The following is a 24495-nucleotide window of genomic DNA, read 5'->3' as shown; positions in this document are numbered from 1 at the left end:
TCACTTTATTAGCCGTCAGGTTAATGTGGGGTTTGTCTCTCCAGCCCCATCCGACATCCTGCGAATGCAAGGCAGGCTTCTTCTGACTTGTTTTTCGGACGGTACCTAGCCCAGTGCCTTGTCCTCCGTACGTGTTCAATTAGTATTTACTAATTGTGATGGCATCGTGCCAGGGTGCTGAAAACCATGTCCTTATGTTTATTCATCCATCTGTCCTTTTGTTCATTCATTCATTCGTTATTATTGGATTTCCACAGTGGACCAGGCTGTGGGAATTAGATAAGGAACAAAATAGAAAGAGTCCCTGTCCTCATGGAGCTTATGTTCACACAGGGGAGAAGGATTCTCAAAATTAACCAATAACTAAAATATTTCAGAGAGGTAACGCTCATAAAAGAAATACGAATCTTTATTCAACGTTCTACATGTTTTGCCTCTTCTGTATGCAGGGCCCGTTACCTGACTCGGGGGACAGGGGCAGTGCCCAGTGCAAGATGCAAATACAGGGCCCTTGTTCAAAAGTACGTGAGGATTTCCGGCCAGTGACAGCAGAGCATTAGAGCAGTCTGATTAAAGTAAGCCCTTCCAGGCCTGCCTGTGTAGTATTGATACTTAGCCCATGCGGGGTGCTTTGATGAGACAGAAAATAATCAGAGAAACAATCTGCATGAGATGTGAAATCCAGCTCAGTATACTTATTTACAGAAAATAACAGAAGCTACATGGTGGCCATACATGGAATCCAACGAACATGAAGTTCTTGATGTTTTTTGCCTCTCAGATTGCTTGTCTTACTCGGCTTTGCAAGTATTATCCAGGAGGTGTTATGGGAAGCAGAGATGCAAAATCCTCGTCAACAATCACCATTTCGGAAGCCCCTGTCTTCCAGGAGTGAAGAAATACCTCACCGTCGCCTACGCATGTGGTAAGAATCCACCCTCCACAAGCTGCTTGGAGACCCTGCCTCTTGGGGAAGTGGTGAGCATGTGAACAGGAGTTTTCCAGCAACAAACCATTGCATTCACTCTACCCTGGAACTGTGTTGTCATCCCAGATATTCGCGAGCCTTTTCTCCTATCCCTTATCCTTGTTTATGACATTCGCCTCAGATAAGCGATCGAATTGTCTCTGGTCCACATTTGTTTTAAAAGTGCTTTTAGCAATCAGATTGGCAGCAAGCGGGGTGGGCAGGAAAAGAACAAGCAAATGGGATAAAATGGATGTCACTGAGAAGAATGATTTTAATCTGGGTTCTTAGGAGGCTCTGAAATTTATGGGTACGTCACACAAGTTCACTCAGTATTGCTTGACTCCTCGTTAATCTTCCATCCCAGCCTTTAGGCTGTAAAATGACTAATTCTCTATACTGCTGACAGCCGTTTTATCAACGTACCCCCAGGGTTAAGCCAACAGATCAAATGCTTACCCCACATCCATTAAATATGTTACATGACAGCATCACTTTGTTTTCCTAGTGTCTTCAAATAATAAAATGAAATTGCTCATTCATTCGATTCCAATTTTATAAAGCTGCCTTTAAAAATCAGGTGTTAATTACCCTCACAGGGTGCCGTGGATTTCTGGTTTGTAATCCTGACATGTGAACTGGTTTTTAGAGGTGTTTTGTTTTTGTTTTTTTTTGAAATAAATATAGAAGCAAAGGGAAAGCAAAGAACATCGTAACTGAAGAACCCAATACTTTTGCTCATGGAAACCCCTTTCCCCCTGCCAGATACCCCTAGCGTTTCTTTTTTTTTTTTTTTTGGTAATAGCTTTATTGAGCTATAAATCACAAACTATGCCATTCACCCATTAATCATACAAATCAGTGATCTTAGTAGAGTCACAGAATTGTGCGACTCCCACCATAATTAATTTAACAACCTTCTCGTCACTCCCCCAAGGAAACCCTGGACCCTTTAGCAGTCACCTCCCGACCCACCCCTCACCCTGCAGTCCCACCCTAAGCAACCACCACTTTCTGTCTTTACTGATTTGCCTCTTCTGGACATTTCATGTAAATGGAATCGGACACTATGTGGTTCTTTGTGACTGGCTTCTTGACCTAGTATATGTTTTCAGGGTTCATCTATTTGGAGTACGTGTCAGTACTTCATTCCTTTTTATGGCCCAATAATATTTTGTTACATCCCCAGCCTTTTCTATCCTGAGCTCAAACCGTTGTCCTCTGCAGTATCAAAGCTGTAATAGGCACAGTCAAGTGACTACATGATTGTATTCCCAAAATAATAGCACCCACACTCACATTCCAGGAAGCCTGGTTTTATTTGCTCTCCAGTCTATATTCTGGCTCCCATGGAAAGCAGCTCTCGGTAGCATGGAGCCCATTCTGGCTGAGTTTCCCCAAGATACCAGACAGATCACTCTGAAGTTCTAGTAAGTTCAGGCCTCTCCAGCTGAGCGTTGAAGGAAGGGCAGGACATTAACCTGCAAATAAGGTGGATTTCCTGGTGTGCGTTCACAGGCGAGGCCAGAGCAGTTCCCAGGCTGGGGCTCCTCTTCGCTAAGAGAAGGTGGGCTTTCAGAGCCTGGGGGTCACGTGTTCCCGTCCAAGCTTCCTCTCCCTCATTCATTCGTTCAGCACATTGTGGGCGTGTTTTAGTTAAAAAAGAAAAGGAGACGTTGTCCGTGTCCTCATGGAATTACCAGCTGGGGGAGAGAGATGGGCATTAAACAAATAACCAGAGAAATGTGTCGTTACCCACTGTGATAAGTGATGCTTCTGAAAAGGACAGGATGCCATGTGGAAGGATAACAGTGGAGGGGCCCTTTTAGCTGGTGGGAGGTGGGGGAACGGAGAAGTCTTCCAAAGAGAACTTTCCTCTGGGGTGAATTTGCCCCTGACCCCTGAGGGGTGGGCAGGTGTGAGCTGGCAGATGCTGAGTGGGAGAGAGGAGGGCGGTGGGTGAGGAGGAAGGTGGGTGAGGTGGCACGGGAGGGGCCAGGACCAGATCCCACAGGGTCCTGGGAGGAGGTGCCACTGGAGGGTTTTACGTAAGGGAGTCATTTGGTGATGATTAGACCCTTAGAGGACCACTCCGGCTGTAGGGTGGAGGGTGGGCTAGAGCGGGATGGAAGCAGAGACCAGTTAGAAGGCAACAGGCAATGACTCGGACCCGAATGGCGCTAGAGGACGTGGTCAAAACTGGGTGGATTTGAGAGGTTTGGGAAAGTAGGAAGACATTCGAGATGCTGGAGAGACCTGGCCTATTTGGGAAAGATTGGGGTCCAGAGAAGGTGACAAGGGCGGGAAAGATTTGTCCCTTGTCACAGCGGGGTGGGGCAGAGGCTCTGGGAATGGATGGAGGGAAGGCTTGGGGTTCCAACCGCATGGCCCCTGTCTTCTCAACCTTCTCAGAATAAGTGTGAACTGAGATGGTCCGCTGTGAGGACTGGGGGGAGGGGAGAGGGGTTTGAGGAGCTGGGAGAAGGTCTGAAGTAAGGGCCGTGGGGACCAGAGGGCAGGCTGACTTCAGAAAGGGCGGTGGTGACAATGCTGGGTGTGTTGAGAGCCCGGGGGGTTAGCGGTCAGCGTTCTGGGGGACCCTGGTCTGCCCGGTGGTGGGTCCCTCCCTCAGGGCCAGCTGCTTGAGGGCCGGCACGTGGGAGAGGGCTCCTCCAGCCTCGCTGGGCAACGGGGAAGGGTCTGGACGAGGTCGAAGGATGGCACAGGGAGGCATCCAAGTGAGTCTCTGCTTGAGGATGGGAAGCCGAGGTCAGAGAGGGGGCTTTGCATCTTGGTTTCGGATGTGGGACCGTGGACAGTGGCCCCCTGTCGTCAGCGTGGTTCCCCAGGAGTTATCGCAAAGGGAGGTGGTGACTCTCAGTCTAAGGCAACTTGATGTTCCCAGCCCAGCCCCGACTGTCCAAGCAGACACCTTCTAAGGCAACTTCTAACCACCTTCTAAGTGGTTGACATTTTAAAATTATTTCTCCCCCTGACAGATGGCCCTTCACTGTGAAACCTGAATCATTAAAACATGATTTGCAATGTCTGCATATTTTTTAGATTACCAAATGGGCATGAAAGGTTTCACATTTAAAAAAATGAGTTCTACTGATGTGGGAGTTGATACAAAAACAGAGGATGTCAGAAATTAATTTCTAAGCGAATCTGTCTTACTTGGGACTCTCTGGATATGAATGAAGAAACCAAGTTGAGCTGGTTTAAGCCGAAAGGGGGTTGAGGTTGGGGAGGTACCCTGTGGCTAGAAGGCCATCTCCAGAAGCCAGGGCAGGAAAGCAAGGCCTCAGGGTGGGCTGAAGCTGGAGACTTCATGGCGATGGCAGCCATCCCTCACCTCTCTCTCTCTCTCTCTCTCTCTCTCTCCCTCCCTCTCCCTCTCTGTCTCTGTCTCTCCCTCCCTCCCTCCCTCTCTCTCTCTCTTTCTCTCTCTCTCTCTCTCTCTCTCTCTCCCCTCTGCAGACAGCCCTCTGACCCTGGGCTGGATGCCATACAGCCATCCCTACAGCCCAAGTGATTCTTCTGTTAGATTTTTATGTTCGAACAATATGAAAACTGGCAATCTGGCAACTTAATTCCAAATTTCTAACGGAGAGATATTTAATTGGCTGGGCTGGGGTCCAGTAGCCCCCTCCTTTGATCTGCCTTGGCCAGAGACCATGTGATGTGATTATAAACATGGCTGCTAGAGAGAGGCCCAGCCAACCCCCTACTCAAATCAAGATGCTCTTACCTAAGAGGCTCATGGAAGATCCACCCCAATGGACATCTATTCCACTACCTGGCTTCCAACTGCAGTGTCCAACCGGGCTTTGCTGTTCTGCCCAGCAATCTTGCTGTGCCCACCCAGGAAATACCGCCCCCCTTGGGTTGGGGGGAGGGTGCATCAGTGCTGTGAGCAATGTGGTCCCTGCCCTCATGAGCTATGTGGTTATTCCAGGCCCTGGTGACTTGGGGGACCAGGAGGGCTTCCCAGGGGAGTGGCGTCTGAGGCAAGTGAGACCAGGTGTGTAAGGAGTCAGCAAGGTGAAGGGCAGGCAAAGGCTGGGAAGTGAGCACAGGAGCAGGACAGAGGGACCTTGGGGGATGGGCGACTAAGGATTGGCTTGTACCTCAGGGCAGCAGGGAGCCCTTGGAGGGTGTTCTCTGGGGACATAAGTAATTTGCATTTTGATAGGAACACTCCTCCCTATTTTATAGCTTCCTTTAATCTTGCCTTTCCCTCCCTCATTGCTCGTAGGCTGGGTGGAGAACTTCAGCATCTTGGTGTACCCTCAGGAGAATGATTCAGGCTGTGGGCCTTTTGCTTTTTGAACTGTAGGCGGTGCATCTGGCTGATGTCAAACCCCTCGGAGAGCGGAGCACTCGTCTTTGACTGGGCTGGGAGATGCATCGCTGGAGCTCTCTTCTTTAATGCATGGCTAGACGAGGTCCTCGCTCTCAATTTTTATCCAGGTTTTATTATTAGCCACATTTCTTGGACAGGATAGATTGCAGACTTTCCTCCTATTAGGAGGAGGCAGACCTGGAGAACGGCCTGCTCTCCCCTCATCCCCACGGGGAGGGCTTCTCGCTGGGTCCACAGCCACTGGTCCTTGAGGGTCACCAAGACAGAGGCACAGCCAGCATCCCCGCCCTGACAGTTCCTGAGAGGGACAGGAAACACGTGGGCCTCAGCCGGGGGCCTGCAGCTCCCCCCAGGGGATGGGTGCCAGGATTTGGGGGCAGGAGCGATGGTGGTACTGTAACGGAAAGTGGGGTCCAGCCGCTCGCTGCTTAAAAGCCAATAAAGAGGCCAGGTTGGTGGAAAGGGAAGTGTGCTTTCTTTTGGATGCCGGCAACCTACGCGGGGCGGGAGGGAGGGGATGCCTGTCCAAAGGCCGACTGCCCCCACTGACACTCAGTGGACAAGAGCTTTTATAGGCTGAGGGAGAGGGCTCCATGCAGAAACAGCACGGGCAGCTCTGACATTCATCTTGAACGTGGTCATCGATGGTCTGACCAGCGTCATCTTGATTGTTTTAAGTACAATTAATCTTCACTTCCAGGGTCGGTTTGTTCCCATTTCCTTGAGGCCAATTCTCGGAATTATGACACCTTACGTCATGGCTACAGTCTGATCATCACGTAGTTAACTTCTCCCGCCTGGCGGGGGTTTCAGTATCCATAAGACAGCTCACAGGATATGGCTCAGAATATCATCTATGGCCCTTGAGAAGGAACTAAAAGTCCTTGACTATGCTTAATGACTAAACTATTATTATTTGGTCTCCTTTGACTGTTTTCCTTTCTTTCTGCATTTTCTCACTTCTCTGATTAAACTTATTCTTTGGCTAAATTTTTTCCGCAGGCAAAAGGCAGGCAGAGGACACAGGGGACAAAGACCATAAGGTCCTGCTCTGTTTCAGTACCAGGGTTGTGTGTAAAAGGAATGGATGCCAGGATCTGGGGACAAGAGGGATGGTGGTGCCAGAATTTGGGGTACCCCCCTCTGTAGGTGCTAGGATTGGGGAACAGGAAGAATAGAAGGTGCCAGAACTGGGGACAGGAGGAATAGGTGCTGCAGGTTTGGGACAGGCAGGATGGGGGGAGTGACAGGATTCGCAGGTGCTCATGCAATCTGGGTACCTACTGAGAGGGAGGAACAGTAAAGCAGAGATCTTTTTTGTCTCTGATGTGAAAAATTATTTGGGGCTCTAATTTCAACCTGTGGAGGCTTCTTTCTTAAAGTCTACCCGGATCCAGGCTTGACACGGATTTATTCAGGGAAAAAAAATTCAGGAAGGGGGCCTGCCTAAATTTAGCGAACCTTTGGAGCCCATTAGAATCATCATCTCTGGTTTCACCTAACAGGCTTGAGAGGGACTATCTGAGTGGGAATTGTTTTGCCATCTTTGTAATCCTTTAAAACAATCCTTTATCCAGTTCCCAAAGGCTGAACGTCCCAGCATCACAGAAAAGAGTAAGCGCATATGTGAGTGAGACCAGGAGTTGAAGCTTCGCCCTTTGCTAGGTGAATGGTTCATCTCTGAGCCTCAGTTTTCCCATCTGCGGGAATGGGAATGACACGCATCTTCATGGGTCACTAAGAGGACTGCACGAGAGGCACTGTTTAAACGCTGAGCACGGGGTCCGGCACGTGGTGGGAGCTCCATGAAAAGGGGTTTGCTGGCATTTTCACAAATGGACCTCAAGCAGAGAGGGACGGGTTTAGGGGTGGTAGTAAATGACACCCACTCCCTGTCCTCATTCGGAATCAGTTTGAAACAAGAGATACGGGAATCTGACAGGTGTGTTGACACCTGTTGTTACCTTAAAGATCCTAAAAGATTCTGCCAGTACGAGAGCCATTTTCACATAGTAAATCAGCAAGTTCCTTGACGTGAGCCTACGGCATACACAGGCGATTTAATGTTTTATCCTGCAAAGCTCATTCCTCTCCAAGCAATTCCTCCTTCTCACGCTGGAAAGCCCCTGGCATTTGTAGGGAGCCCAGCCCTCCTCCGGCTGTATCTTGACTACAAGCCAAGAGGCAGACGTGGGAAAGAAGCACCACTCCTGCAGAGAGGACTTACTCCTGCCGAGGAATCAGGGCGCAGAAGTGATGGAGAGGTTGTTCATCAGAAAGCGTCTGGGGCACCACAGCCCAGCTGTCTGGGGCACCGCCGGCGTCCCAGGATCAGCAGTGTGCCTGCCCCTTGGTCGGCCAAGGGGCATTCCTGGGGGGAGGGGTGGACAGCTTCCCGCCTCTGTCACCATCACTGTGCCGCCCTGGAAAGTGACCCTCGCTGCTGATGGTCACAAAGGCGCCAGGGCCTCCTGCACGTGGAAAATTCACAATTTAGGAACGTCCTCTGGTTGTTGATCCTGGGACATCCCCAAAAGACTTTTGTTAAGCACTTTGAGAAAGGAAATGAGGTTTTCTTGCTGCTGAAGATGGCTTACCAGCTCTTTTCCAAAAAATCAGTGCAGTTGAACTTGCCCGGTTTGTATTGGCTTCACTTCTATTTCCTGTTGCCACTTCTCCCAGATACCAGCTGAGCCGAAGAACAAACAAAAATAGTTTTCTGCAGCAAAAGCATTTGGTTTCCTCTCCCTTCTCCCAGCTGGCTGCAGTGCGCTGGATCTTCAGAATTCTTGCTTTGCCCCCCTGCTCGGCTCCTGCTACCATCTTGTCCGCTTTGCCTGGAGGGTCTTGAGATCCGGATGGTTTATTCTTAGGGTCAGTTTGGAAGAATCTTTAACCATCTTCCAAAGGAGTCTATTTCACTGCCCTCTGTCTTCATCTTTCTGTCATCCTTTCTTATAGTACTGAGAGCTGCATTCTAGCACAGAGACTTCGAATTCTCTGCAGGCTTATTAAGGAAGCAGTGAGTTAAAGAGGGTGAACAAAAAGTGGAACCGCAGCTGGGAGAGGTCAGTGATGGGTTTTGAGTTGGTTCCATTCATTTTGTTTCACTGTATCTCAGGGAAGTTGATGTTCAGAGTGAACAGCGTTATTGAGGTGTGATTTACATACCTTAAAATTCACCCGTTTTAAGTAAAAACAATCCAGTGATTTCTGGTAGATTTACAGAGCTGTGCAGCCTTCACCACACTCCGATTTTAAAACATCTCCAAGATCCCCAAAGTTCTCTCATGCCCATTTGCGGTCAGTCCCCATCCCCACCCCTGTCCTCAGCAGCCACGAATTTACTTTCTGTCTCTATAAATTTACCTTTTTCTGGAGATTTCCTATGAATGGAATCATACCATATGTGGTCTTCTGTGTCTGGCTTCTTTCACTGAGCATAATGTTTTTGAGGTTCATCCGTGTTGTAGCAGGTGTCAGTGCAGTCGGTCCTCTGTATCTGTGGGTTGCACATCTGTGGATTCAACCAACCACAGACTGAAAATACTCGGGAAAAAAATGCCAGAATGTTCCAAAAAGCACAACTTGAATTTCCTGCACACTGACAACTATTTACATAGCATTTACATTGTATTTGCAACTATTTACATAGCATTTACAGTATATTAGGTATTGTAAGGAATCTAGAGATGATTTGAAGTACACGGGAGGATGTGCATAGGTTACATGCAAATCATATGCCATGTATATAAGGGACTTGAGTGTCTGTGGATTTTGGTATCCAAGGTGGGTCCTGGAACCAATCCCCCCAGGGTACCGAAAGATGATTGTACTTCATTCCTTGTTATTGCTAAATATCATTCTATTGGATAGATATGCCATATCTTGTTTATTTGTTCTCCATGTTGTTTTTTTTAAATACTGCAAGATAGGCCTAAAGTTTAACCTTTCTGGGACATTTGATGATCACATGGGTACCGTTGGTGTATGTATGTGAGTGTATTGGACAAGCAGAGTGATTTATGTACTGATTTGAAAATTGATCTTTTTTTGTCTTATCTACATTGCATTTTAAAGTTGTATTATGTGTACAAAGTATTTAAAGTATTTCTTTTTGGTTTTTAGTTCCCAAGAATATACTCACAGCGATCGACCCAGCCGTTGCTAATCTAAAACCTTCTGTGAAACAGAAAGACGGCGACTATGGTAAGGTTTATGGCTTACTACCAGCATTTCTCTTTAAGTAAAGGTGAACAGCCCCATGTGACCACAGGTGGGTGCATACTGGTTAGGATGGAAGGTGTGTGAGCTGCCAGCTCTGAGAATGGCAGTGCTGTGGCAGATGGTTGCAAATGGTGGCCAACGTTTTGTGTTTTAAATTATAAGTAGGATAAATCCCCCTTCCATTCCCTCTCTTATTTCCTAAAAGAAAAATCACCTTGAAAAAAGATCTGCTCAGAAATAAATCTGGGGTTCCTGGATTATCCGATGAGCTTGTTGGAAAGAGGATCACATAGGGCAGCGGTCCCCAACCTTTTTTTGGCACCTGGGACCGATTTCGTGGAAGACAATTTTTCCACAGACCGGGGCTTGGGGGGGGGGATGGTTTCGGGATGATTCAAGCGCATTGCATTTATTGTGCACTTTATTTCTATTATTATTACATTGTAATATATAATACAATAATTATACAACTCACCATATTGCTGACAGGAGGCGGAGCTCAGGCGGTAATGCAAGCGATGGGGAGCGGCTGTAAATACAGATGAAGCTTCACTTGCTCACCTGCCGCTCACCTCCTGCTGTGCGGTCCAGTTCCTAACAGGCCACAGACTGATACCAGTCTGTGGCCCGGGGGGTGGGGACCTCTGCCATAGGGAACCTGGGTGGGCCACACCCAGGCTGGACCTGCGGGCCTCCATCCACATGTGCCCTTCTTCCTGAGGTTTTCACCGGACTTTTGTAAATAAGGGGATGAACGTTTTGGTTTTCTTATCAAATCTAGAATGGAGTTCAGACCCTTGGGGCTCTTGATAGAAATTACAGAGGCCCCCCCCAAGACAATCTATATAAGATATTGCACTTTGCAGGTTGAGAATTGGTCTTGTGTTACTTTAATTACATTTATGAAGCTTTTCCCCCTAAGAATAAAACTAAAGTGTGCTTGTTATGGAGCACACAGGAAAGCACCAAGAAATAGAACTCACCCTTAGTCTCAAAGCTTAGAGATAACTATTGTTAGTATCCTATGTTCTTCTAGTTCCAGCCCTCCAGCTCTCCACCAGGCTCTGCTTCTCCCAGCCTCTCCCAGCCCCTCTGCTCTTTCTAACAGGGCTCCTACCCAGATCCCATGAATATCCTGGTCCCCCTGGAGTGGAGGCCTGAGAGCCGTGTCTGACATTCCCAGGGGTCCCCAGGGCCCTTAGGCTACCCCATCAGGGGCTCCCTAAGCTCCATCACAGCAACTTAACCAGGCGTCCGAAGCCAGATCTGCCCTGTATTTTGCTTCGTTTCCAAAAAAGTAGCCCAACACAACCTACCTCCATAATTCCAGGCCTTCTTATCTGTGGTCAACAAAGCAGACAGCAGCTCTGTGGTTAAGTGGGACATTATTAAATCTCCCAGAGGCATGATATATGCCATTGCCTTTAAAATGGGAAACTAAATGTGTTCCCTTCTGCAGTAGAGTAGATGAGTGAAGTCGGAACCAACACATTTTAGAGTTTCTGAATCCCTTTTATCACTTAATATTTTCAGAGACTGCTTACTAAATGCTCTTCCTGGCTTAGTCTTCCCTAATTTTGTCAGAGGCCCACTTATTGGATCTCTATGACTTTTTATTTATTATGGTAGTCCTGGATTAGGGAAAAACGCATACTGTGAACAGTTGTGATTAATCGGTCTTACATTTTTTACGAAACAGGTATAAACTTTGACCCAAGGAAACCAAGAGTTCTGAGGAAAGATGGAGTTATGGTCAGCCACTCCCTGGCAGCATTTGCTTACCTTCGAGGTAGGTCAGTGAATTAATAATGGATTTACTGAATTCTTACTCACAAATGCTCTGTTTAATTACAACACTTGGATGGCTAAAGAAAAAGGACTTTAAGTTTGACACAGCAACTGCAATCTTCTACAATCCAGAAGCACAGAGGCCTGAATTTAGGTATGGTTGCCACTGGCAACCAACAAGAAAACCACATAGGGAAGTAGCAAAGGCTAAAGTCACACTATGTAGCAGTTGGGCTCCATGGGAATTTTCCGCTTTGCAAAGTAGGAAGCTGAGGAATGCATTTTCCAGCTCTAAAATTTGGGAAGGGCATAGGATTATTGAATTCCACCCTTGGCTGGAAGAAAATTGGGCTAAAAGATGACTTAGTGAACAAAACAGGTCATGGTCTGTGAAAGGAGAGCCCCTTTCTGAGTGACCAGCGTTACTTCTCATGGTTCCAAGGTTTCCCTTGATAATCTTACCCTTAAGGATCAGTCAGACTCAGCCCTCCTTAATTAGCAGAGCCCAAATTGCTCATGTGCATGCTACCTTTCCTCACCAGCCTCGCTGCTCACCTCTGGAGAGACCGTATTTTGGAATGTCAACTCTGCAAGTTTGAACAATGCCTGCCTGCCTCTGTTCAGAGAGCCAAAACCTCTGAAGACTTTTGTAAAATACATGGTAATACAATGCATTACAGCATTACTTACTCAAGGCCTGCCAGAGCTGGGGCTGTTTGGAGTAAGCCTTCCTCAGAAGAAAATAAAGGCTTAAGGAAACATCTCAACACAGGAGATAGAACAGTCTTGGGACCTTCTTACCAATATCCTCCCTGTGTGGTGGTTGTGTGGTTGCTGAGAATCTTCTCTTTTCTAACCACCCTCCCATTTCTGTTTCTTGCTGTTCCGGACAATTGTCAAAGTTAAGAGATGTAAGGATTTTTATTGTTGAAAATATCACATATTTTCAAAGTCCCCGGAGAGCCCCTTGGAGGAAAAACATCATGAAAATCCTTCACACAGAGGAGCAACTAGGAGGCTGCCTATGTGATGCGGCCATTCTGGACCCCGTCAGTTCCTCTCAACAACTGTCTTGGGCAGCTCAGGCAACCATAACAAGATACCATGGGCCCGGTGGCTTAAACAACAGACATGTATTTTCTTCCAGGCTGGAAGGCCATGATCAAGGTGCTGGCAGCTTGGTTTCTGGTGAAGGCTCTCTTCACGGCTTGTAAACAACTGCCTTCCCCCTATGTCTTCACACAGCAGGGAGGGAAAGAGAGAGAGAGAGAGAGCTCTAGGTGTCTCTCTCTCTTTTTTTTTAATTGAAGTATAGTTGATTTACAATGTTGTGTTAATTTCTGCTGTACAGCAAAGTGATTTAGTTCTACATATATATACATTCTTTTTCATATTCTTTTCCATTATGATTTATCACAGGCTACTGAATATAGTTCCCTGTGCTATACAGTAGGACCTTGTTGTTTATCCATTCTATATATAATAGTTTGCATCTGCTAATCCCAAACTCCCAGTCCATCCCTCCCCCACCCTCCCTCACCCTTGGCAACTAAAAGTCTGTTCTCTATGCCTATGAGTCTGTTGCTGTTTCATAGATATGTTCATTTATGTCATATTTTAGGTCCCCCTTGGTGTCTCTCCTTATAAGGACACTAATCCTGTTGGATCAGGGCCCCACCCGTATGACCCCATTGAACTGTAATGACCTCCTTATAGGTTCTGTCTCCAAATATAGTCACATTCATTCAACACATGAATCTGGAGGGGACACAATACAGTCCATACTAGTGACCTTGAGAGAGGGACTCTTATCCCCTATTCTGCACACAGGGAAGCCGAGGCTCAGAGGAGTTGAGCCAGGTGCCTGAGGACACCAAGTGGCTGGCGACAGGGCAGGATTCAGACTCAGCAGATATAAAACCTGCCCTCCAGCTTCTCCAAGAGAGACGTATGCCTTTCAGAATTTTGAAGGATGGAAACCTCATGACCTCGAGTAATCTAAATTAGATTGCCTCCATCCCTGTCTAACCTTTTACACACTCATCACTCCCAGAAGTCGTTGGAGAGAGATTTATTTGTTAAACACCCATCTCTCCACTAGACATTAACTATTTCAAGTACAGATGTTTGTCACCTTAGTCATTGTCATATCCTACTGCTTGGGACAGAGCTGGCACAGAGTAGATGCACAGTAAGTAGTTAATAAATGACCATATGAAGAGTCCTCCTCTGGTGTCATGAGCTATCCTGCACCTAATCATCACCCTGTATTCGCTGTTTGTAGGTATTCAATTTTTAAAGAATGTAAGGACTTGGTGGGTTGTTATTTGGTTTTATAGAGGGATGTTTAGGCACATTCAACTCAGCAAGCCGCAACTAAGCCGAAATTTCATGTCAAAGAGAAAGAAGCTCTGAATGTGTGGTGTCAGGTGTTAGTGAAATGAAGTTGCTATAGAAGTTCATTTGTCAAATCACAGAGGCTCACAAAGTCTTAGGGAAACAGGGACATCTGCACTTGCTGGTGAATTTCCTGGGCATGTCACTCTCTGGGTGGTCACTCTAGAGGTCCCCAGCCCACCTCGTCCTCCTCACGGGGAAGGCTAGCACACTGCAGTGAAGGGCAGGACGTCAGGCTGAGCTGTTTCAACACGAGCGTCACACAATGAGAGCGTCACCCTCGTCGTCGTTAGAAAGCGGTGCCCCAGCCAACTCTCAGTGGCATCCTTATCCTTGTTGCAGGGATATGATCTGAAGGCTGGACTGGGGTCCCTGGGCACCCACCAAAGGGAGGAGACCCTCCTACAGGAGGGACCCCAACAGGAGCCGCCAGGAGCTGGGAATATTCTGGCAAAATCAGCTAAATAGACAGTAGATTGAGCAAATCCAGAAGGACGTTTCCCCAGGTCAGGCTGTAGGTAGCTTTGCTGCATTAGTGCAGCCAAGTTCACATGGAGGACCGGCAGACTAGAACCCAGAATCAAGGGGCCTGTCCCGGGATGTTGAGACACAGAGGCTGGTGGAACGGACACAAGGATATCCAAGGGTCCCTGATGAACGATTTTGCTTTGGGCCATTTAAATGATCTGTGAGACATTTTCTTAGGAGTGTTAGAATTTACCCTCCTCTCAATAATATAGACCTACTCTTTGAATTCATTCTAGAATTTAGATCATGGGTCTGAAGAAGCTCATAGAGAATTTTTGATATTAGGGAAATGGAAAAAGGTGCCTGTGTGCGTGTGTGTGTGTGCGTGTGTGTGCGTGTGTGTTGGAGGTTTGCAGAAGGCAGTTAGCTGGCTCAGCCTTTGTACCTCTGCAGATTGTTCTGAAGGAGACTTATTTAGACAGCCTGGCTCAGAACTTGACGTCCTCCATTCCACCTAGTTAGTGTTTTATTGTGTGCCCTAGTGGCCCAATATTTCAGCCCCTGCCTTGGGCTTGGGCCTGTGTGTGTCTTCGGCCTCTGGAAGCGCTCACTGTGGACTTGCGGGGTGCATGGGGTAACTGGGGCCGTGGGTGAGAAAGCAGTGCTTCTCCTGAGTTGGGAGGGCATCATTGTTTCATATGAAAGAAACTCCAGGCTATCAGGCAAACCCCCATTGAAATAGAAGTATCATAACACATTCCAAAGTTGAAGTTACACGATCCCCTGTCAGGGAGGACGATGGGAAATCAGTGCCGCCTTGTCACATAGGTGTGGATTCTGAAGTGTTCCCACGGCCTCTAATCTTTGGTTCCATGACAGAAAGTTATTATCACGTCCCTAAGTGCTGTCAGACCAGGCCCAATACTCTTTGTGCTTTCGCCCGACGGTAGCAGGGCCCCAAGGGGTGGAACCCTCACCCCAGCCTCTCGGTGTCTTATTTGGACACAAATAAGTTTGAGCTGGAGCTTGTGTTGGCTCCAGACCAGGGATCTAAGGTTCAAGGGGCCTTAAAGGCCACGGGCCACCATGGTGAGATTCCCGAGGGCTTGCTACCGCTGATGAAATTAAAGCCATTCACTTGAGCCTGTGATGAACTAAGGCTAAAATGAGAATAAGACCAACAATAGCACAGTGTGAAGATTCTGTTTGACAAGGAGACCAATGCCTTTATTTTAACAGAACGCATTCAGTATAATAGGAAAAGGGGTTACAAAAGCCTAAAGTGGTCCAATTGATTTTAGAAAACAGGTGGTATCCCCTTAGTTTAAAACCTGGGGCTTTGGAGAGAACCCTGGCCCGAGCTTGGGGTCCCAGCCAAGCAGTGGCTATGGACAGATTAAATGGCTGTGACAGGAGGAGTTGAGCCAGCTCACCAGCAGGGCTCCATCTAACTAAGATCTGGTGATTTTGTGACTTCAGACTAGTTGGTTCAGGTGACTAGGAAGCCTTATTTCCAACGGGCTTTCCAAGAGTTGCCATATTATCCATCTTTGATTATTGGATCTTAGCAGACTTGGTGTAAACATGGCCTGAAGAGTGATCACTTGAAAGGAAGTACACCTGAGCCAAGAGGCACCTAGGGTCTGATGAGTGAGAAGCGCTCCTGGCAATAGAATCCAGACCCTCCCTCCCTGGGAGCAGAGGAAGAGAGGAAGAAAGGCGACTAACATTATGGAGCCCCTGACCCACAGGGCACCAAGCCTAGTGCCGTAGACCCACGACCCCTCCCTTCAAGCACTCAGCAGATAGCTGTGTCACCCCTGCTTTGGGCCAGGCACTGGGGACTTGGTGAAGAACAAGGCAGTTCAGTCCCACTCCTCACGGAGCTTGCATTCTATGGCGGGGGGGGGGGGCGGGGGGGGAGGACAAAACACACTCAGCAACTTAGTGACATTCCAGAGGCTATGAGACCTAATGACAGGGGAGACCTGGTCCAGACTGGGGGTGGGGTCACGGAGGGCTGGATGAAGAAGGGAGAAAGAACATTCCAGGCAGAAGGAACAGCACGTGCAAAAGCACCAAGGTGCGAAGCCGTCTGGCCCCTGTGAGGGATGGAGAGAGGCCCATGGGTGGGAAAGCAGAAAGCAGAGGGATGAGTCTTTGGAGTTGAACTTGGGGAGGGCAGTTCCATGGACCAGGTCCTAGCAAGCTTCGTAGGCAGTGGTCTGGGTTTGATATTTACCTTACGGGAGGAGGGGGACCGTTTATAGGTTTTAAGTAGGTCAATGATGTGATCTGATGTGCATTTTTAAAAAGATTACAGTGGCCACAGTGGGGAAGATGGATGCGAGGGGCAAGAGAGGAGAGAGGAGACCAGCTGGGGTTGGGGAGGATGGAGAAGAGAAGTGTTATCATTCCTGTTTTTCAGATAAATTCACTAGATCAAAAGACACCTTAATGAAAGGAAAATACAAGCCACCTACCCAGAGATATTCACAATGTATATACTGTCTAATGATCAATATCAAGAATATACAGAAACTATAGATAGATAGAGATATATTTTATGTGTAAGAAGAAAAGCACAAACAACCCCATTTAAAAAGTGGGCACATGACCTGAGACAGCATTTTGAGAGGAGGGACTAGGTAAGTATCTGAAGAGATGTATACGTAACTGGGGATCAGGGAAATACAAGTCAAGCCATAGTGAGATACAATTTTATACTCATATGATTGGAAAAATGTTAGAAGCCTGTCCATACTCAGTGCTGGAGAAGATGAGGATTTGCAGGATTCCTCATGCATTGCAGCCACTTTGGAAACCACGTTGGCAGTATTTCCCCAATTCACATGCCTTACAACTCATCCAATTGCCCTCCTAGGTCAGTACCCGAGACAGACACTTGCAGGTATTCACCAGGGACATTTACAGGAATGGTCACAGCTACAAGGCCCACATACAGAAACGTGGCAGCCCCCCAGATGCCCATCAGCAGGAGAGTGAGTGAATAAACCACAGTGTAGTCAGGATAGCGGAAAAACATACAGCAATACACTGTTAAGTTAAAAACAAACACCAAACCCCCAACACTGTAACGTTACACCTTTTTCGTAAAGTTTTTAGGAATACACAGAGATGCGATAAGCTATGTAAAAAGGCAAGTGGGGGAGTAATGAGCATGGAATTCAGGTGGTAGTTACCTTGATGGGCGGAGGCTGGGGGGAGGGGAACCCACAGGTTAGGGTTATTGTCAAGGCTCTAACTCCCACGTGGGGGGCTTATTCACAGCGCGGGTGCTGATTACAGAATTTAAAGTAATTCATTAAATAAATAAACATAAAGGAAGGCCACGTATTGACCGATAAAGAGAATGTGTCATATCCTGAGGATTATGGTGAGTTTAATTCTGTCCACCTGGAGTCTCTAAAAAGAAGTAGAGATGGGAAAGGAGGCAGGCGGCAGTAACTAGCCCATAGTTACCCACCTGTCTGGGGCAGAGCCAGACCTTAAATCCTCCTTGATCCTGGCCTGAGTACTGGTTCACTCATGAGACCACCGCTGGGAGTGATGGTCTCGTGGGCAAGGAGAGAAGGGGGCTGTGGGTGATCATTGTGTCCCAGAAGCTTGACCAGCGTGGGATCTTTCTGCCTGGAGCTGGCCCTGTCCTGAACCGGGATGGCTGGAAAAGGTTACAAGTGGATGGGACTCCATTCGCCCATCAGCAGCGCTCCTTACAGGCACTGCAGGAGGTGATGGCTACAGGCGTGGCTGTCAATGGGCTCAAGGCTTATGCTTTCGCGGGAGGAGGAGGAGATGAATTGTGGCTGCGCAGAAAGCCCGTATCGGAGTCCATGAGGACAGGAAGACTGGAGATGACAGTGGCCAGGAGGCTTGGGAACGGGGGGCCGGAGGCAGCGGGGAGAGGAAAGGAGGATTCAAAGGAAAGGGAGGTGAGAGTGAAGCTGGGAGTGATGAGTCTACTCCCAGCAGAGGCTTTGGTGTGCAGGGGGAGAAGGAGAAACGATTTGCCCCATCAGATCAGGGCCTCAGGTCTTAGCATCATTTTGTGTTTTACGGTTTAATGACTTGTGTCCCAAATGCCAGTCTCCCAATCCCCGTTCTACCACCACTCGCAGAAATGAACACGGCACAAAGGATGTGTGTCTCTATCTGACCAAATCTTCAAAATACCTTGACCCTTAGGAAAAATATGTTGTTATTAATAGCACTACAGTCACAGCTCACTGCCCCTCCCCTGGCCAAAATCAGTTTTGCATTCAGACTTCTGTGTCTTAGAGAGAGTGATGAGATGGTGCTCGTAGGGGCGACGGCAGCAAAGGACATTTGAGTCCAGTGACTTGAGCTGCGAGTGAAGGAAGCCGAATGGGGAAGTTGCATGTTTCAAGAAGATAACGTGTCCCACTTAGATCTCTCCCGTCAGATCACAGCAGCTGGATCCCTTGACTGTACATGAAACTTAACAACTGTCAAGTTCTGAACCTCCAGTCTGCACCTCTGGGGAAGGACCGAGGCAGTGAAGACAACAGTCATCATTATATTCGAGTCTAGTGAACGAGGAGGCCATGTGCCTGGAGGAGGCTGGTTCCATCGAGACGTAGGAGCAAATGCCAGTGCACATCTCACAAGCTGCTCGCAGCTCAGGAGCTGGGTTCCTGTCCTGGCTCCACCTAAAGAGGCCAGCTGAGCTCAGACAGTGGCTCCCCTACACCTCAGCTTGAGTCTCTGTATCAGTGATCCATAAAGTACGGCCCACGGGCTGATTTTGTAAATAAAGTTTTATTAGAACACAGCCACACCTGTGTCATCATTCGTGTTACAACAGCACAGTTGAGTAGTTGCAACACAGACTGTATGGCCCACAAAGCCTTAAAATATGTACTATCTGACCTTTTGACAGAAGGGTCAGAAAAATCTGTCAACTCCCGACCTATATTATGAGGAAGTTAGCTGGATCATTACTTCCCAAAATGGGAGTGCTCACACCTCAAGGGGTACACAGCTGAAAAGTAATAGTCCTTTCCACGCAGGGTTAATGTAAGGATTAAACATATGTAAAGATTTAGACCAGGGTACATAGTACAAATTAGCATTATTTCTATTTCTATTGTACAATCATTTGGAGGTTGAACTTTTACTACCAGGACTTTTATTTATATTTATTTTTTAATCTAAAAGAAATTAAGCTTTGTAACATTTACTATATTAGTACTTACATTCATATATATACTTTATATGTAAATTAATTTTTCAAAATTTACTACTACTAATAATAGCTAACAGTTCATTGAACATTTTTTACGTGTCATTGAGTGTTCTGAGAGCTTCACAGGAATTAACTCTGACAGAAAGGGGCTTTTGGCTCCATTTTACAGGTGAAGGAACTGAGGCACAGAGAGGTGATGTAATTCGCCAAAAGTCACACTACTAGTGAATGACAGATCTGTATTTGAACTCAGGAGGGCCCAGCTTCTCCGGTCCTTTGCTATGTGTCCTCTCATAAACATACATATATTGACTATATATGCTCCAAACCTTTTTATTTTTTTTTTAATTAGTGGGGGTATATGATCAGTTAGGTGTGGATGGTCTCAGAGATGCTGTCCAGGACTGCATATATCTGCTTCTATGGGACTTTGGCCTGGTGAAGACTGACAGCTCCTCCACGTCCTGATGTGTTCTCTTTCCCTTACAGCCCACCCTGAAAGAGCTGCCCTGCTGTTCGTGTCCAGTGTTTGCATCGGTCTTGCACTCACACTGTGTGCCTTGGTCATCAGAGTGTCCTGCACCAAGGACTTCCGGGAGCTGCAGCTGGCGAGGGAGCACCTGGTGCCAGGAAGCGACAAAGCCGAGGAGGACAGCCAGGATGAGGAGGCGGAGGAGGACTCCTCTGACTCCGATTTGCCAGGGGAACTGTCGGGGTTTCGTAGGACTACATATCCTGTCTGCAGTTCCATAGAGGCTGCAGAGCTGGCAGAAAGGATTGAGCGCAGGGAGCAAATCATCCAGGAAATATGGATGAACAGTGGTTTGGACACTTCACTCCCAAGAAACATGGGCCAGTTCTACTGAAAACCAGATGCATCTTGATGTGATCACACTTTCTGAAGAGGGAAGGGTTGAAAATGCCCCTCCAGTTCTGTTTCACTCGTACCTTCTATGAAGGAGAATTTGTCATGTCGTCCAATACTGGGGAAGCCAGAAAGCTCTTAAAGGGACATTTCAAACTGTTTACAGCACATTTCAAAATAAATATGGAGGGAAGAAGTCTTGGTTTTCTGTATTTATTTAAATTCATGTCTATATGCTAACAGAACTAGAGTTCGCATTTATTGAGCACTTATAATGCCAGGCACTGTTCTAGCTGCTTTTCATGTATTAAGTCATTTAATGCTCATGACAACTTCGTGAGATGGTGCTGTCATTATCGTTTTACAGATGGGTGAACAGAAGATCCCTATCTATCCGTAAAAGAATTATACTAATATTCACAATGGCAAGCGTGAGTTCAGTCACTCCATGTTCACTGGTGGTAGACTTTGATCACTAACATAATTTGTTTAGAGAAGGGATTGGCAAAGTTTTTTTTTTTTTTAAGGGAAAGATAATAAATACCTTAAGCATCGTAGGTCAGATAGGTCTGCCACAACTACTCACCTCTGACACTGGAGCTCAAAAGCAGCCACAGCTAATAGGTAATGAATGAACATGGCTGTGTTTCAATAAAACTTTATTTGTGGAAACTGCAATCTGAAATTAACTTTCGTATGTCACATATTTCTCTTTTTTTAATCAATTAGTTTAAAATGTAAAAGCCATTCTTAGCTCATGGGCTGCCCAGTAGCCTACAGGCAGTAGACCGGATTTGGCCTGCCTCTTGATGTTGTAAATAAAGTATGGTTTATAACGCCTAAAACATTTACCCTTGCAGGAAAAGCTTGCTGACCCCTGACTTTTAGATTAAAACTACAGAGTTTCTAGTGGTAAAAAACAGTCGACCAGATTCCCCAGCAGCCTGTGGGCAAGGATCAAGTACAGCTACCTTTCAAATTATTGCAAAAAAATAGGTCCTACCATATTAGGGGGAGGGACAGGTGAAGAAGTAAAAGAAAAAGGAGTTAAGGAAACAGATTCCTGGTGGGAGAACTGGTGATGGTTTCTTTTAGAAGGCCCCCCCTGGTGGACAGGAGGCTTATAGCTGTGGAGTAGAATAAGAAAAGAATTTTTTTCTCTTTCTTGTCCTAGGGGACTTAGAGCATTAAAATGATGGTGTTGGCTACGAATGAGGTCTCCCTGCCTTATCTTACTTCATCATCACATCAGCCCTGCAAGCAGGCATATGTAGATGAGGAAGCTGAAGGCTGACAGTATTGGGGCCAAGTCACACGGTACAAAGTGCTGGAGCTGGCTCAGTTGTAAGGTGATCAGGAAATACTAGCTGTTCCCTCAGGAACCCCAGGAACGACAGGCAGGACAGAAGGCATTTCTCTTTCAGTCCCCAAATGCTGAGGGCGAAGGGCCCATCTGCGGAATCCAGAGGAGGGGGTGATGTGGAGGGAGGGGCTTGTCTCTCATCAACTAGCCCAGCTGCCTGGAGGGTGGAGGGGCTGCAGTTTTGTTTGTTTTTTAAAATTCAGTTTGTCTTAGTTCATTCATTCTGCTATAACGAAAACACCATAGACTGAGTGGCTTATAAACCACAGAAATTTATTTCTCACGGCTTTGGAGGCTGGAAGTCCAGGATCAAGGGGCCAGGGTCTGGTGAGAGCCTGGCTTCCTGGCTCATAGCCGGCCATCTCGCTGGGTCCCCACGTGGCAGAAAGGCTGGGAGCTCTCTGGGGTCTCTTTATAAGGGCACTAATCTTAACCAAGGAGGCTCTGCCCTCGTGACCTGATCACCTCCCAAAGGCCCCACCTCCAAATACAATGGGCGTTAGGATTTACTATGAGTTTGGGGGGAACACAAACATTTGGTCTACGCCAGAGTTGAAATTCACATGAAGTAAGATTAACCATTTTAAAGCACACAATTCAGTGGCTTTTAGTACATTCACAGTGTCATGGGACCACCACTTCTATCTAGTTCCGAAACATTTTCAACATCAGAAAATAAAACCCCCTACCCATTAAGCAGTCACTCCCCCATTCCCCCTTCCCTCCAGCCCCTGGCAACTACCTCTCTGCTTTCTGTCTCTATGCATTCACTTATTCTGGATAGTTCATAAAAAGGGAATCACACATATAAATGTAATCTTTTGTCACTGGCTTCTTTCATGTAGCATAATGTCCTCAAGGTCATCCATGTTGCAGCATCAATCAGTACTTTCTTCCTTTTTATGGCTGAATAATATTCCACTATATGTATAGGCCACATTGAGTTCATTAATTCATCCATTGGTAGACATCTGGGTTGCTTCCACTTTAGGCTACTGTGAATAGTGCTGCTGTAAACATTCATGTGTGGGTTTCTTTTCTTTTTTATCTTTTGGCCACACTGCACAGCATGTGGGATCTTAGTTCCCTGACTAGGAATCAAACCTGTGCCCCCTGCATTGGCAGCACAGAGTCTTAACCACTGGACCGCCAGGGAAGTCCCTCCTGTGGTATTTTAACAGCAGCGAAACTACACATAAAACGGCAACTGCAGATAAAGTTGATGAGATATCTCGCGGATTCCATTCAACAGAGGGAAGGGGGAGTGAAGGTGAGTCAGAGTGAAACCCCCTCTCTCACCCCCGCTTCTGCCAATTTCAGAGTGTGCTTCCCTTACACTTACCTGCGAAGGTGGGAGAGTAGAGACTGGTCCAGAGAGGTGCCATACGGACAGGCTGGGGTCGTGTGGGCAGAGCTGAAATGCCTCAGCACCTCCAGGAACCTCGAGTCCTCCATCTATAATGTAGGGAATTGGGAGAAGTTGACAGGGCGAAGATGACTCGCCTTCAATCTGTCACTGGAGATAAATCTGTTGTAGGTCATAGCAGAGAATGAACATATGGCTCCATTGTCTAACTTCTTCATGAGGATTTTGTTCTAATCAAAGAGAATCCTTGTCCTTTTATTTCCTGAGCTCAGCAAGAAGCACTTTGAAACTGTCTCAGGCCCCAGAACAGCCTCCGCCATGGTCTCTGGTTCTAATTCCCAAGCAGCATCTTCTTTGGCTCCATGAACATAACCGCTGTCCTTCTGATGACCTTGTGGAGCTAAAGAGAACAGGCCAGCTGAAGGTTTTCACTTTTCCAGTTGGAGGAAGAGCTGTGCCCACACTGACCTCAGTCTCAAAGCTCTTGTTGAATGCCACGATGGGTCTCCCCTTACCTGCGTCTCCCCCCAACACCCACCCACGTGCACAGTCCTCCCAGGACCCCCGAGGAGGCAGCTGGAAGACAGGCCGGCCAAAGCGAGGGGCAGTCTTTGGCCTGAGCAAAAGCAACGAGTTGTTTATTTGCATTTTCTGAGCCCAAGAGAAGAATGCCATGTTCTTCTCATGGAAGGAGCCTGAGAGGTCCTGCTGAGAATGTGTTTGGATGGGCACCACGCCCAGGAGGAAAAGGACCAAAGCAGATTTGCATGAAGGGTTGCTGATGGAGCATGGTGGCTGGTGGAAGCCCCCAGGTGGAATTCCACCCGGGGAGTGTGAGGCACACATGGGCTGCTGCTTCTAAGCTTTGTGTTTCTCTGGGCCACAGGCACCCCACTGTTTCCAAGCTGTGGGGTTCCGGAAGTCCTGTGCCAAGAGGCCAGCTCTCGGTGGGAGGTTTGCACATGTCACTACCTCAGTTACTTGCTGCAAATGCTGACTTTCAAAATGCAAGCCGCCTGCTGTAAAATTCAGCCCTTCTGGATTCACGAAGCTTGTTAGCAGGGCCGCTCCTGCTTTGTTGATGCTGGGGCATTTGCTGCCGCTTCACGAAAAAGCAGTGCCTACCCAGGGACCAAGCAGTTCCTGGGAGGCCCTGTGAGCAGCCCCACTGCCGACCCCGCAGATGGGCAGTGCGCGGTGCTGCGCCCGCCCAGATCCCTGCACCAGGCCTGCTACCTGCCCCAGCTGCTGCGAGGGTGAATGAACGGCCCACAGCTGCCCTCTTTTGCAGAGAATTGCCCCCTCACCATTTTTTTTTAATTAATTAATTTATTTATTTTTGGCTCTGTTGGGTCTTCGTTTCTGTGCGAGGTCTTTCTCTAGTTGCGGCAAGCGGGGGCCACTCTTCATCGCGGTGCACAGGCCTCTCACAGTCACGGCCTCTCTTTTTGCGGAGCACAG

General features: G+C 47.4%; 1 protein-coding gene across 8 annotated transcripts in view; it reads left to right on the top strand.

Annotated features, from left to right (window-relative positions):
- Positions 1-20501, top strand: part of EVA1C (eva-1 homolog C) — an 83213-nt gene extending 62712 nt beyond the window's left edge. For 3 of the 8 annotated variants that reach the window (XM_061192908.1, XM_061192907.1, XM_061192906.1), the window contains exons 5-9: positions 782-925; positions 9462-9542; positions 11260-11353; positions 11891-12009; positions 19930-20501. In XM_061192908.1, the coding sequence (XP_061048891.1) occupies positions 782-925; positions 9462-9542; positions 11260-11353; positions 11891-12009; positions 19930-20306 (815 nt within the window). In that variant the 3' untranslated portion in view covers positions 20307-20501. The remainder of the gene's footprint in view (positions 1-781; positions 926-9461; positions 9543-11259; positions 11354-11890; positions 12010-19929) is intronic. The other 5 variants (XM_061192912.1, XM_061192910.1, XM_061192909.1 and 2 more) reach the window with 4 other exon arrangements.
- The last annotated feature ends 3994 nt before the right edge of the window (positions 20502-24495 follow it).

The sequence above is a fragment of the Eubalaena glacialis genome, chromosome 6 (assembly GCF_028564815.1).
Source record: "Eubalaena glacialis isolate mEubGla1 chromosome 6, mEubGla1.1.hap2.+ XY, whole genome shotgun sequence".
Taxonomy (NCBI): Eukaryota; Metazoa; Chordata; class Mammalia; order Artiodactyla; family Balaenidae; genus Eubalaena; species Eubalaena glacialis.
Note: the sequence above shows the minus strand (reverse complement) of the source record. Positions and strands in the feature narration are given on the sequence as shown.